Below are 15,265 nucleotides of genomic sequence, written 5' to 3'. Positions count from 1 at the left end.
CAGAGTTCTCTTTTCCCCGGCCAGGGAGCAGTCTGACCAACTACTTTGATACGTGTGAAAGCACTTCAAGGAGAAAAAAAAAAAAAAGTTTCCTCACTTGCAACGTGCAGCCCGAGGCGTGGAGATCGGCGGTGCCCTGGCGGGGTCAGGGTCAGAGGAGCCTCCCGACCCCAGCCCCTTCAGGGCTGCCCTTCGCTGACGGCGGGCTCTTCCGGCCGGGGCTGCGGGCGCCCGCTCGCCCTCCCGCCTTCCTGCCCTCCCTACTTCCCTGAGAGGCCGGGCGGACTGAGGGGGAGCCGGGGCGGGACCGCCGGGCGGGGGGGCGGGACCGCCGGGCGGGAGGGCGGGCACTGCTGGCTACCCGGCCCGGCCTTTCCCGTGCCTCCCGACCCGACCCGTCCCGGCCCCGCCCCGGGGCTTCCCGCGGGAGGCAACGGCACGGCGGGACGGCTGGGCCCCGCCTGGGGGCAGCTTCTCGCCGCCAAGTTTGGGGCCGGCCGAGGTGGGTGAGGGGACGGCGGGCGGCGGGGCCGAGCCGGGGCTGCCTGTCCCCGTCCCTGTCCCCGGTCTGTTGGCGGCCCGGCGGAGGCCGCTCGGCTGGCAGGCCGCTTGTGCGGCGGGGATCAGCCGGGATCTTGCTTCTCCCGAGGGAAGGCAACAACTTGTCTCTCGTTTTGTCCCCCTCCAGGTGCCATGCCGCCCAAGGAGCGCGGCAGGGGCCGGCTGCCGGTTCCTCTGCCAAAGGACATGATCCTGAAAGACACCGAGGGAAAAGTCTGGAGGCTGGGCAGCCAGATCGGCCAGGGAGGATTTGGTTTGATCTATCTAGGTAAAACACCGGCGGTAACTAACAGGGGTGACATGAATTTCTTTTAGCTTTCTGACCTGAACGGTACAGAAAGAGGTTTAAACAACTGGTTGCCGTTTCCATACCAGTGATCACCAGTGCCAGAGGGGGGTTTTCTGACTTCTGCATCCCGCTGTGGGGTGTCCTTGTTCAGAAGTTTGCTGGGGGACCACCGTGTTCTCCACGGACCATGCTGCCCGGTTTGCTGGCTCCAGGTGTGCTTCCTTCTGGAGCTTGTGTGGGTAGGCAGGGTGCTGTCAAAGGCCAGTGAAGAGCACTGCCAGGAGATGCTGTTCAAAGTGATGGTGGAGCTTCTGTAAGCAGCCACGTTGGACATAATGGGTTTCTGGTTACTGGAAATATCTTCTGACTAAAATTTAAAGTCAATTTGCATCAAAGAAACATAACAATAGCAAAAGGTAGCAGGGTGTTGCCTCTGGATTAGAATTTTATTTTTCACCAGAGGCGTAAGTGCTGTTCTTAATTTGTTCTTTCCTGGATATGTTTCCACATTTTCTTCAGAAGAAGCTGCTGCATTTTACTTGGTCTGTGTTTTATAAGCCATGAATTGTTCTGAAAGGCAGTTTGTAAAGTGGCCTGGGTCACTGGAGAAGATATGATATGTGTTGCTGTTGCTGGTCCTTAGGAAAGAGCAAGTGCTGTTTTCAAGGCAGTATTATGAACTTTTTTTCCCTACATTGTACTGCTTGTGTACAGTACCTACAGGCAAACTATCCATAGTGATCTGTCAGGAACTAGTTTGTACTTGTTTTAAGGTAGCGGTAAAGACTTACCTAGAAGCAGTTTAGTACATCATCCGTGGAGCCAAAAATGATCCTATTAAGTTAAAAGTATGTTAACTCTGTATTTGGAGTACTAGTGTTTAAAACAATAAGCAAGCCACCTTAATACTTAAATTGATTTCCTTTTATGTATAAATCAGCTATATTTTTTAAAGCTTTTCCTTTCTTTTGTATTTCTGCCCTGGAAAATACAGTTGCTGCCTCCTCCCCTTTTTTTTGTAAATATTTCTTTACTTCTGCTAGTGCAGTTTGTTTTCCACTTGTGTTTTTTTTTTTCCCGCTTTATCTCTTAATGCTATTTCCTTCATACTGAGTGATGCATCAGGAAAAAAAAATGTTAATACATTGTTATACAGCATGAGCTTTCCACTTAGCACGATTTCCAGATTTCTTTATGAGGAGACCAGTTTTCACTAAAACAGGCATCCTGTCATGCATCTTTTCAGTTCTTTTGTCTTTAGTATGAAAAAAGATGTTCTTCACGCAGGTTCTTCTCTGCACAAATGTGCAGGGCTGTGCTAGATTCAGTGTGGTTTCATGAAGGTGAAGATGTCTGTCAGTGTCAAATTGTAGGATCAGGCACCAACAGTTGCGCTTCCCACTAGTAATGTATGGCTGCAGGAGGGTGAACATTTTTACATATGCATCTGGACTTCAAGTTTGAGTGGATAAACTTTTGAGAGGGGGGGGGAAATATGGTGTGAACTGGCTTTTAGAATGAAGAGTAGAATACACTTTGTTCCACTGAATGCATGTGTAAATGAAGCAAAAAGATTTCAGTAAAACCTAAATGCCACTGCTTCTGCTTTCCTACAGATGAAGTAAACACAGTCACTGAAAACAGTGGGTAGCTGTGGCCCTGCATCTACCCTGTATTTAAGTTCTGGGTTTGTTTTACTTTGGACTAGGTTTGGTATGATCTGCTGCGCAGAATTTCTTCACCAACTATGTGGTTTGGGGCTTATTAAACAAACTGTTTTGAATCCTTACATTTCTCTTAAGAGTTGGAGTGCATCTGCTAGGCTTCTGTAGTGGTGGTTCTGGTTTTGTTTCTTCTGGAATTTTTGTAGCTCGTGCATGCTCGAGTCAGCAAACTGAACCAATGGGGATGATAAGGGTTTCAACAAATGGCAGTTACAGAGGAGTCAAAGGTTAGATGCTCCTAATATTTACATTCTTTATCCTTTTGATATATAGATAGCTTTTTACGGCCTTTGAAACATCAGTTGGTCTCATTTGAGGCATGCTGTGCCTAGAGAATATATGAAAATTGGTACAATAAGAAAATAAAGATTAGCATGAGCTAGGAAGTGAAGTTGTCTCTGGCTATTGTCATTCAAGAATAAGCCGTGGGAGAGGTATATCAGGTGCAGGGTCAGGGTCCAAAGGAGAGGGAGACGAACTTATAAAAGGCTCCCACTGGGAGGAAGGAGTGAGAGAGCTGGGGGTGCTGTACAGAAAGCAAGGTTGTAGTTGTAGGTGTAGTTCATGAGTCACACAAAAAAATGTTCCTGAATCAGAATACATCTGTCGCTTACTTCTGCAGTCAACTGGAATCACACTGGACCTTGTAGGTGGTGTAGCACATGGGATTCAAACAGTTTCATGCAGATTTGATTAGTTTTCTGCTTGATCACGCAGACCACTGAGGTGATTTCTTATACTGTGGTGTTTGTTGCAGTTTGACTCCCACTGAACTGCCACAGAAAGCAGTCAGCGGGTTAGTTGAGAATGAGAATACTATCTGGGACCCTTGGTATTACAGTTCTGGTATTTTAATAAGTGACAGCATAGGTGAAGAAATACAGCTGCCACTTATAATGGTATTTTTGTTTGTTTATTCTCTTCTTTCGGAAGGACAGTGAATGTTACATGTAGCAATGAACTGAAGGCCTTGTTCCCTTTGTAGCTGATCTTTTAATTATAAAAGAGGAAATCAGCAAGATTTCCTTCAAGTATCCTGACTGAAGCTTTCTTGTTTTGTCCATCTCCTTTTGTCAGGTACATGTTTATGTTATGTAACATACACCATTCAGTAGCTATTTTGAGGCTTCATCCTACAAAAGAATTTAGCCACCTGAGAGTCAGGGGCGTGAAGGAAGTGATGCACTTTTAGGAGTAACATTCTCACATTTGCTGCTGAGGGGCACTTTCTTTTTGCACTGTTCAGCCTAGTTTTTAACATATACGCTGCGAGATGTGAGAGTGACCACTAAACTTTCAGCAAGAAACTAACGAAGAAGGAACTGCAGAGAGGTGGGCAAGACAGAAGAGTGGAGTCAGATTCGACTGACTGCCAGATATGAAGAGCACAGCCCTTTTTTAAGTAAAGGTTAACTTTGCCGGCTGTATCTTTTAATAAGTATTTTTACAGTGGTGGTGTAAAGATTTTGATGCGCGTTGTTATAGCTTAATTTCCCATTAAGGGTACTCCATACTCCATTAATCTGTAACAATGTACTCGAGAAATTTTACGGTATCTCTGCAAAATATATTTACTAGGGATGCATTCCGTGGAAGGTTCACTGAATCAAAGCCTCTGAAAGCCATTTGCTGACCCAGAGCCCTAGAATGCTAATCAGCTCTTCAGGTGCAGGGCTTCTAATTATGTGTGTGAAAGTTTCCAACATCTACAAGTTTGGTTCTCCCCCATGAACATTTTCCCTGTTTTTCTAGTTATTTTTTTCTCTTTCCTGTCTGTGTGCCATCTTGTCTATTTCTTTGTTGACTTGTTCCTTCCCTTGGATTCCCTTTGCATTTGTACCTCAACCAGAACAAATCCAGCAGCAGACGGCTCACAAATACTGTTTCCTCCTAATGTTCCTGAAGAGCAGACCTTCTTCTGCTGCAAGAAGCAGCATCTAGGAGCCACGTAGAGATGTTCTTTCAAATGTCACTTGTGTCATAGCGACAGCAGTATGGATCATAAGCTGGAGCTACCTGTGCTGTTACATGCTGTTTTATTTTTTGGTACTGTACTGATTTGTTGTCAGGCTCCTCGAACAGAGCTGTTACCCCTTTGATAAGGTGGGGACAGAATGGGGAGCATGCAGGGAAGGACATGACATATTGCTGGTCTCACAAAGAGTTTGTAGCCCTGTGGAGAACAGCAGCAGTACATGTGGAAAGTAAGCTAGAGTCGAGGAGGGTGCTACTGAGAGCCCTACGTTCTCTCATTTATCTTCCTGATCACAGCCAGTAATTAACACCAGTCTTTATATAAATCATTCTCTAGTCCTGCTGCAAGGACTCTATTAATGCACAATTTGGACTGAAAATTTAAATGCAGAAAGGTCACACAATGTTTTTTTAAGATTCCATTGTTAAGAGCCCACTGTCTGCTCTCAGGCTTCTTTCTGATGAAAACTGGTAATTCTGCCAAATGCTTGTCTTCGTATATGTTTGTTAGATCGTGTCTGTTATGATATAACGTACTATGTTGTAAATGGGGTCTAACTGTATTATACCTGTATATTGTGATGAAACTTTGATAGGTGAAAACTAAAAGTTTTGAAACCAATTTTCGTAGCTGGCTTTGCAGCAGGTGTTTGTGTTGCTGTTTGACTGCTATGTTTGCAGGTGGTGTTACAATATGGGAAGCTCAGGAAAGGGCATATTGATAATGAATATTGATAATACAGTCACCGATACTTGTATTCTGCTTGGAGATTTGCTACCTGTATCACCTTTTTCTCCTCCCCATTTTCCAAGGGGTGGCTGATGGAGATAGATGAGGTGTGATGCTGGCCTCCTCTGCTTTTAGGCTTGGGTCGCGATGTGTTCTGCTGTTGATACTCAGAGACCTGGTGTTCTGGGAAAAAAGCTGATGTGTGAAAGAAAGGTTATGTGTATTTCAGAAAGAGTATGTCCTATTCCGTGGATAATTTGTATAGCCATGAGCAGGGGTGCATGTGTGTCAGGGAAGAGCAGCTTTGATGGAAGCATGTTCTGTCACTGTATTCATTCCTTGGTTTGAGTTAGGAAGCAGACTAGTAACTGGTTTTAGAGAAATTAAGTACTTCAACAGTTGCTTAAATTAGCCTCACTAAAATATTTACTGTAGTGCCGCAAACAAATTAAAAATGCAGTAAAAAATGATACCTAAAGATACATGTTCAAGATGATTTTTATCAATTCAGCAGAAGAATATTAATAGCAGAAAGCTGTAATTAAAAACACTACCAGGTGACTGTCTGGTTAGGGCTGGATCTTTCTCAGCCTTCAGGTGTTAAAATGCATTTCAGCAAAGGTCTCATTGTACCAGTAGATGTGAACCTTAGTGTGAAAATAAATTCATTGCCAGACAAACATCACCACAGGGAAGAGTCTTTTTATCTAGTCACTGATACTAAACTCTAGGTAATCTCCTTGTATCTATATTTATAATTTTTCACCCCGTCTGTGGGCAAATTAAATCATAAATTTAGCCTGATTTTGGTACTCAGTGATCACTTAGGACTGGCCACATGTAGCAGGACCAGACTGCTTCACCTGGAAAAAATCCCCTCTTCTACAGGTTCTTGCTGGTGACTGCTTCCTCTTGAATCTTCTTTCTTCTTTTTCTGGTAGGCTTTGGAGGCAAAAAGATGCAACTTTTAAAGCATAACTCATTTTTACACAGCAGTCTAAAGTCTGTTACAAACTCTGCTGAGATCTTTGCTGTTTTGTTTTAGTGTTCTGACACTCTTGTTTGTTTTTTCATACGTATGTATGGACTTGTCATTTGGGAGCTGTTGTTTTGCTCTTTATTTGCCTACCTTGCAGGAATTCTGGTCAGGGACCGAGACCCTGGTGTGCTAAGCAAAGCTAAAAGACAAGAGGGCAGGTTTGATTTTTACCTTCAGTGAAGGAGGTATTTCTGAACAGTGTTATCTGTCGTCAGGAAGAACTGCGGATGAAAGATAGGGCACCTGTTGCATTATGGAGGGCACTCTCTTCAGCTGTCTTTGGCACCTGTAACCTACTGAAACTGGCATCGTATCTTCTGATGGGCAGTGCATCAAACTAGCAGATGGGCTAGAGCAGAATCGTGCCAGAAAACAGTTTGTGCATCAAGTTTTAAATATTAGAGGCCTGGCCTCCCATCTGAGAGTGCTGCAAGAGCAGACCATGCATAGCTTTTCTGCCTGGGGTTAAAGTATATGTCGTACCTATTCCAGCTTAGAGTAATTAACTTTGAAAGTCAAATTCCTGTTGCTGTAGAATACAAAACTTTGGCTCTAGTGAATCAAGAAGGCTTCCCAGAAAGATGAGTAAGCAGTACGGTGAAATTTCCTAGCAGTACTAAGTGTTCTTAACTTGGAGGCATTTGCAGTTATCTGCAAAACAGTTTAGCAGTTGAGCACAATTTTCCACTGAAAATGGTTTACTTGCATCTTGTGGAAGATGGTTTCACAAGCACAGTAGAGGGCCATGTGTATGTAATTTGTATAATAAAACTCTAAATTCATAAAGATACCTCGAAGAAGAATCTAGAAAAAAAAATCCTAAACACTGCTCAGAGTGTTTATGAATAAATGCTCTTCTCTTTATATGAATCAACACTTCTCTCAGAATAGGGTCTGTCCAGGAAGCACTGATGCATTGTCATACACTTGAAGCACTGAAGTTCTTGGGGAAATATTGAATATTGGGAATATTGGGAAGTGGGCTGGGAGGGTAGCTGGGAAGCCACATGCTTTGCTTTCCTTGAAATATTTGCCTTAGTACTCTCCATATGTAGGATATGTTTGAAGTTGTGTTAACTAGCAGATGCTACTTCTGATTTATTTGTTTACATTTTGCTTTTAGAAACTATAATCCTGCAACTTGGATTATTTTCTATTGTTAGATACTCTGAGCAATGCTTTCCCCCTTTTGTCAGCCACTGAATTTAACAGCTCCTGGCTTGACTTTAGTTGGGGTCCGAATTTTTCCAGCTTTTTTATAGGCAGCCTGTAACACTGAAGTGTGGTATTTTCAAGGTTAGGTTTCATTTCTGCAAAAACTAAGCTGACAATATCACTCTCAGGATTAGTTATCCAATGAAACAAGGCAAAAACAAAATGCGAGCAACCCAAGAACTTCTGAAAATAATTTTGTTCATGTTTCCAAAACAAATACATTCTCTAAATACCCGGCAGTGGCAAAGACAGCAGCTGTGGACAGGAGCAGGGATGTTTTTTCAAACTGCCAAATCAATGCTGTTTTCTCTTCCACTGTGTAAACTTTGTCAACAAAACTGGTTCTGTGAGAGCCATTGAAAATATTTCACCATATTCCAAATGTGACTGCCACAAATTAACTGCTAAAACTACAACAAGCACGTTTGAACTGGCAAATAGAATTGGCACGTTTCTTTGTCAGACTGAATGCAATTGTGCGGAGTGGTTGTAGGAAATGGCAGTTCATCCAGAAACGCTCTTTTGTTACCATGTCATATTAACGTTTATAAAGCTCCGTTAATTAGGGTTGTGGCACTTGGCAACAAAACGGATGAGATTCACGATAAAAGAGGATGATAAGACCACAACTGCTGTGCCTGGATGAAACTAGGGAATTCTGGACATGGGTTAATGTAAGGTAGGTTATTGTGTAGGAACAACAGTTGGAAATAAGGCAGTGTGGCATCTTCTTTGCCATTATTTCAGAGTGCATTTTATATTTCTATACTTTTCAGTGGCATGGTAGCTGTGATTGTGGGATGAAGGAGAGGAAGAGAAAATAAAGCTGTGCCCTTCGCAAATGTTTTATTAGACTTTTCTTGGCACAAGGTGGAAACGGCCACAGCCCCCGCACAGATTCACCTTGCACCAGTCTTCCCAGCTAGCAATTATGCAGACAATGGTTTTGATTGTGTGTATACATTAACACCTCTTCCCCCAAATGTAAGGAAACTGTGCATCTCTAGTTGATAAAAGCAATACAAACTGTAAACTGGGAACTCTTGCATTTGTTACACTATTTTAAGATCCCGTTTGCAAACATAATCTCACCATGTAGTGCTCCTGGTACTCTGTGTGTACTTATACGCCATTAGAGACTTCCTGCACATCAGCACTGCTCTCCTGCAGGGTCTCTGCTTACTGTCCTGCAGTCTAGCACTTAACTGATTGTAATATTATAAATAGCCATGTGCTACCACACAGAACGAGGCTAGCACATGGCTAATTACGAGTATACAGTAATTAACTATGAGTTAAACTCGCAGGAGAGTATGTGGTGGTGGTCTATGAGGTATGTAATCAGACTGTTTGTTAAACCTTGGGAGCCTTTCCAGTCTGTTAAGTAACTATACATAGTAATGAGACCATTTTTTAAAAACCATTTATGTATATTTATGGACGAAAAATAGTCTGTCATATCTGAGCCGTGGTTAAAATATTGCTGCCTGTTGTAAGAAGGGTCAATTAAAATGATGCAACAGAAGGTATGAATGCAACTTCTGCTTATCTGTATGTATACAATTGAGCTTTATAAGAAGTGTAGAGTACTATCCATTGTGTGTGTAATGCCTTGTTTCATGCATGTGCAGTAAAAATGGTAATACCACTTCTCCTTTTGTGTATTTGAAAGTCATGATTTCATTTTCTGGAGCATCTGTTCCTGTATCTTGTTGAGCTTTGTCTGATTTCTCTTTCATTTCACGTTGTAACATTTTGCAGTTAGGTTTGGTTTTATTTTTCTTCAGGATATTCTTTCAATATTACTCCAAAAAGCATCCACATGGTTACAGTGTAAGAACCGTGGGGGTTAGGCCCTTTTGCTGGGCTACCTCCCGTTAATTGCTCTTCTTCATTACCCTGACAGCTGTTACTGTCTGTTCCAGATTACATGAATGAGGCCTCTCTTTATAAAATGTCAAGATGTCTGCAGGGAAGTTAGATCAGACTCTTTGAAATAACATTTAAATTTGATACTTCTTTGTATCTATCAAGCCTCTGTTAAGTAATTTGGTATTAAAATACATTTTCTTATACACACATTCTTTTCTGATCTGTGTCAGTAAGAGAGCACATCTCATTCTGTTTGGGTAATGTGACATTGTGTACAGTGAAAACACATGGGATGTGTTCTTTTAGACTAATGTCTGCAGCTATTACCACACAGTCTACATGTAACATAAAAAAGATAAGGACCAAAGCACCTTTGCCTTAATTCCCCTTTCAGTACAAGGAAACGGTAAGAAGTAAGTTTATCAAAATTTCCTTCCTGCTTGGAAGAATAGTTTTGAATTGTGTTCTGAATGTGACTGTTACTCGCCTGAGTCTATGGATAGTTCACACCTTCCAGAGCTACTGTTTTGAAATAGTTTCATTTTATCTTAATGCACAATTAGCACAAAAACAGTGACATCAGGGTGTCAAGCTTGAAGGCACACAGCTACAAGTGTCTGTGCTGCCACATTGAACCCAGAGACTGAGCAGAATTGAAGGAAGATGGCAGCTGGAGTCTGTTCATTGTAAAAAAATACATATATATATTTATGCCCTGACCATCAAAAAATGTAAGCTTGGATGGTTTGATTAGATCCAAGTTTACTTGATTTTTATTATGCGGATAAAAGTAGTCCATTTTTGTGTGTGCTGATAGTTGAAGTGTTTCACACCTGGACTGTTGTTGGTATTTGATCATTATAAGAAGTTTAAAAGGGACACTTATTTCCTAGGAACTGTATTCTTTTTAGTTTTTCTCTCAGTGATGATTCTAAAAGATGATTTAGTCTCATTAAATTTTAATCCCAGCATAGCTCCATGTAGCTTCAGTAGTATCAGAGAGAACTGATAGTTCTCTCAGGGTCAGAAGAAAATAGAATCGCATTGTCTGTGCAGAGAGGTTCTGTCTCCTGGGCTGTAATTGGCACATGTGGTCAATTATTGTTTTGAAATTTCTACTGGCACCAAGAGGCACAATCCCTCATCTCCCCTTTTAGGCAGGTGATGGCTCTGCTATCCCTAACTTAGGCCAGTGTCTAAATAATGTCAGAATAGAAATCAAGGTTCTGGGGCCAAATTAATTTGTAATAGAGGAAGACTGGCAATCCTGTCTAGAGGCATAATGTAGGTCATAACTTTTAAGTGGTGTCTTTGTCACGACAGTGGATTGATGGGAGCCAAATACAGAGGTTATCCAATTGACTGGAATGACTTAAACATAGTCTATTATAATGGAATACCTCATTGTGGTGCCAACGTGCAATGGGGACATCCTGCTTACTGCTTAATTACCATGGAGAGAGAGTTCTGAAAGTGTGGGTTAAAATTGCTGCTATACTTGTTGATCACAGCTTCTGTGGTGTTGGGTGTGTTTTTTAACTCGGCAAGTCTTTGACTTTTAAAAGCTGGAATTCAGACAAAATGTTGTGTGTCATATGTTTTACTGATCACCTTATGCAATGTTAGCTTCCTCTTTGCAATTATATTTTGTTGCATACAGCTGGATCCATCTCTTTCTCATTTTGCAGCTTCCCCTCATACTCATGTTCCTGTAGAAGATGATGCAATGCATGTAATTAAAGTGGTAATGTGGAGATCTTATTCCTAAGTTGTTAACTTGTATGCAGTGCTTTCTCTTAATTTTTTAATTTTTAATAATTATCCTTATTTTTTTAATTTTTAATAATTATCCTTATTTTCAGTATTGAATGTGTATTGCATGCTTGTGGCTTTTTTTAACATCTTGATGTACTTTCCCTGCTAGGGGATATGCTTGGTACTTCCATGACTCATAGTGTTTCCTTGACTTGATTTTTTCCTTTCCTTGATTTCTGCCCTGAATGGTTACATAAGGAAAATCAGACTATGAACTTAAACATGTCTGATCTATAGAATTTCTGGAAAATAGCATCTTTAATAATTCCTGAAAGAATCTGTGTTGTATGAAAGTGCATTGCCAAACAACTTTTTTTCTTATCTGCTTAGAAAAATTGTATTTCAGATGGTATGGTATAAGGGAGGTGGGAAAAAAGGGGATTTAATCCTCTTTGAATTTATCAAATTTATCTTATGCTTTTGTTTAGGAACTGTTGTTTCTCTAAAACAAGTATCTAGTATTTTATAATGCTAAGTTTGTTTATTTCTCAATAGGAATATCTTGAAAATGGGCCCTTATTTTCCGAACTGAAATTTTACCAGAGGGCTGCAAAACAAGAGCATAGTAAGTAATACACCAACAAAATAAAAACCACTGAATTCTGACTTAGGTAGATTTAAGGACTAATTTAGGTTTCATTTCTTCTGAGAAGAACTAATGCTTTAGAGCTTAATAACCAACTCACTTCACATACATTGAACTGATTCCAGCTGGTGCTGTAATAGCTTTAGTTTGCTGTAATTTTCTTTATTTGGATGTCATCCTTGTTGTTTCTGATCAGAAGTATGACAGATTTGTTAGGTGCACACTTCAAAGTGCACAGCAATGTATGGACTACAGAGAGAGGTCAGCCTTAAAACAGAGGTACTACACGGGCTGATTTGTGACTATACTTCTGCTAGTAACTATTCTTGTGTACAAAATTAAGAATGTGTGTAATCATCACAGGATTTAGTAGTAATCAAGGCACTTGATTCTGCAGACAATTTAGCATGGACGTGATCTAATTCTGGGAACAGTCATAAAGACTTCAGGTGACTTAGGTGTCTGGTAGACACAAGCACTTGTGATAGCTTGAAGTACTCTGTATGAAATAAAGTAGAGCTTCCAAAGGAATTATTTGGTCAGCTACTGGTAACTTTGTATCTGCCTTTGAATGGAACAAAATGTCAAATTACTAGAACAGAAAATGCTTCTTGTTTTGGAAAATGTAGAGAACTTTAGTGTAAATCTACAATCCTTTGTTTGGTACAGTAACTGTCAAATAAGTTACGCTTGTTTTATTGTTTTGTTCAAAGTCTTGGCTTGGTAACTAAAAAATAAACTAAATGCTGAAATTCTCTAGTTAACCCAATATTATCTTTTCTTTATTATTATTACAGTAAGAAAATGGATGAATCTCAAAAAAATAAGATGCTTAGGAATTCCAGTGTTTTGGGGATCAGGCTTGGCTGAGTACAAGGGAAAAAGGTAATAAGATGAATTGTAATTAAGCCTGAAGTTGACTGAAGATCCCTTTTCAACAAAATGGAGCTACCTCCTTTCAGTCTGACACAAACTTGTAGCCTTGTCTTTAAAGTTTCCTCCCTCTTGTGTATTTCTGGATAGCTATAGATTCATGGTCATGGAGAGACTGGGGGAAGACCTTCAAAGAATCTTTAAAGATTGTGGAAGTAGATTTAAGAAGGAGACTGTTCTGCAACTTGGAGCACGAATGGTATGTATACAGAGAGAAAATTGCTATGTCTCACAGTTCGTGAATTAAACTAATAAAATCATCATTCTTAAATGGTGAAGTTCATTTAGTTAGCTTTTAAATTTGGAATTAAACACATGCAAGTGCTATGCATTTTCTTGTTTTTCATCCTTCATAAAATGAACATTAAGTGCAAAATCAAGACCCTCTGTAGACTGGAAGTTGGTAGGCTCAAACCCAACTTTTTCTAATTGGTTAAAACATAGACCATACACTTCAAAATGTGTGTCTAGACTGAGATTTGTAAGCCCATTCTCATGCTTTAACATGTATTGATTTTTTTTCAGTGTTTGAGAGGTATTGTATTAGACATCCATATTTGTCAAAGTTCACAATTGCATGCTTGAATGCAAAAACTTGAGAGTGTTTGCTGAACACACAGGTAGTACAGGCCGAGATTAGGCTAGTCTGCAAATATCAGTTTCATTTTCAAATGTGTAGATTGGCATGTTCTAACCGAAAATTATATATGTTTTCATTTTTATTATAACTTGTGTCATGAGAGACTGCTATTACTGAAGAGAGGTGCACAGCAAATGGGGGCAGGGGCAATGGTCATAAATTGCAAGAAGGGGATTTCTGACAATATAAAGGAAAAGTTTTTGCAGAAAGAATGGCTTAGCACTGGAACAGGCATCCCAGAGGTTGTGGAATGTCCATCCTTGGAGACTTTTAAAACTTGACTGTTCAGTCTCTTGTGCAACCTGATCTAACTTAAGTTATCTCTTCTTGAAGCAGCATTTTAACTAGAGACCTCCAATGTTCGCTTCTAACCTAAAAATGATAATAAAAGAAAGTAAACGGCTTTTGTAGTCACATCACTGACTAACTTGTAACACTCCTTGTGTTTTCCAGCAGCCAGGATTGTCCTTTGTTTGAGTTGACAGATGCACGTGTTGTTGTTTATTTCCAGTAACAGAGCTGTTGTAGTACCTCAGCATAGAGCTGAAGAAACATAATGAGGAGGGGGTAATGATGTAAAATGTGGGACATGTAATAATTGACAGGATCAAATATATTACAAACCATCAGGGCTGATCGTGTGCTCTTCTGAAGAGCTTGGTGTTCTTAGTAGTTCCTCCTATGTTTATAAAGCGCTTGTTTGGCTTTGTGACCTTAGAAACTGGGACTCATATGGTAGTTAGACGGGGATACACATGGCAAAGTATGACTGTTTAAGATTGATATCAACTGTGTGCATGGTGGGAACAGACTTGGTGGAAAGAGTGAGCAGTCCTTGTGCTCTAACTCAAAACAGATGTTATCTCAGTTTGTGTAGCCCTTGAGCTCACTGCGTGAGAAATATTTGGTGGTAGGGTTAGGGGTGAAGAAGTGGAGATGATGATGATGCTTTCTATCTTTTTCTGTTTTAAATCCTTCCTAGTTGGATACTCTGGAATATATACATGAAAATGAGTATGTTCATGGTGACATTAAAGCAGCAAATCTGCTTTTGGGCTACACCAATCCACATGAGGTAAGCATGTTTACTTATCTACATTGTTACATGAATGTGTTTCTAAGTGTTTAATAGTTTTGTTACATTTATTCTGTGTTAACAATTCATGTATTAAAAAGAGGTTTGGGCATGAATATTCACATCCTCTCATGACAAATCCAATAGAGTCTCTGTGGAGCCTTGTTTGAGAAAGAATAAAATTCCGCTGCTTCTTTTAGGGCTCTGTTAACTGGGGTAGTAGTAAGGGACAGGTAAACTAATCAACAGGGTAAGTTAGAGGTCCTGCTAGTGTAGGTATTAGTATTAGAGTTTAAGGATGTGGCCCTTGTATTTTCATTCTTAGGATGTTCTAGCTTTCTAATGTCATCATGAATTGTGATTCCATACCACTAACTGTTATGTCCTGCTTGTAGTGAATATGGCAGGTGGAGTAGCATTAAGGTTGCTGCTGTCTAATACCCTAAAGCTAGGCTTGAAATTGAAGCATTTCAGTAAAACATTGTGAAACAAACCTTTTGATCTTGTCATACTCTATATGGTTTTACCACGTCTTTTTTTTTTCTTAATACATTTTAAGTATGCCTTTTTCATAAAGGGAAAAAAATCCAATTTCACTTAAATGTAATTAGCTGTAAGCAATACTTCTCCCTTTTCTTTTTCTTTTTTTTAAATTTTTCTACCACAGTGATGAAGAAACAGATATTACAAAACAGCTCACTGCCATTAAAGGTCGAACCATTAAACTTTATCTACTTTCTTACAAGTTTCAAGTTAAATGGTTGATTCAAAATTAACTTTCCAGCTTTCTAAAATACATAGTTTAAGAACTA

The 15,265-nt window shown here is 40.2% G+C and overlaps 1 protein-coding gene and 1 long non-coding RNA gene across 9 annotated transcripts in view; one reads left to right on the top strand and one right to left on the bottom strand.

Moving 5' to 3' along the window:
* LOC118251179 (uncharacterized) overlaps window positions 1-280 on the bottom strand; it is a 123,427-nt gene extending 123,147 nt beyond the window's left edge. For all 6 annotated transcript variants that reach the window (XR_007707972.1, XR_007707971.1, XR_007707973.1 and 3 more), the window contains exon 1: window positions 98-280. This is a non-coding gene — a long non-coding RNA (uncharacterized LOC118251179). The remainder of the gene's footprint in view (window positions 1-97) is intronic.
* A 63-nt stretch (window positions 281-343) lies between these two features.
* The window catches only part of VRK2 (VRK serine/threonine kinase 2), a 46,962-nt gene continuing 32,040 nt past the window's right edge, over window positions 344-15,265 (top strand). For 2 of the 3 annotated variants that reach the window (XM_035552908.2, XM_035552910.2), the window contains exons 1-7: window positions 385-502; window positions 689-829; window positions 11,093-11,148; window positions 11,715-11,784; window positions 12,603-12,690; window positions 12,829-12,937; window positions 14,361-14,453. In XM_035552908.2, the coding sequence (XP_035408801.1) occupies window positions 694-829; window positions 11,093-11,148; window positions 11,715-11,784; window positions 12,603-12,690; window positions 12,829-12,937; window positions 14,361-14,453 (552 nt within the window). In that variant the 5' untranslated portion in view covers window positions 385-502; window positions 689-693. Of the gene's footprint in view, window positions 503-688; window positions 830-11,092; window positions 11,149-11,714; window positions 11,785-12,602; window positions 12,691-12,828; window positions 12,938-14,360; window positions 14,454-15,265 lie in introns of all 3 variants that reach the window. The other variant, XM_035552909.2, reaches the window with a different exon arrangement.

This window comes from Cygnus atratus, chromosome 3 (genome assembly GCF_013377495.2).
Source record: "Cygnus atratus isolate AKBS03 ecotype Queensland, Australia chromosome 3, CAtr_DNAZoo_HiC_assembly, whole genome shotgun sequence".
Taxonomy (NCBI): Eukaryota; Metazoa; Chordata; class Aves; order Anseriformes; family Anatidae; genus Cygnus; species Cygnus atratus.
Note: the sequence above shows the minus strand (reverse complement) of the source record. Positions and strands in the feature narration are given on the sequence as shown.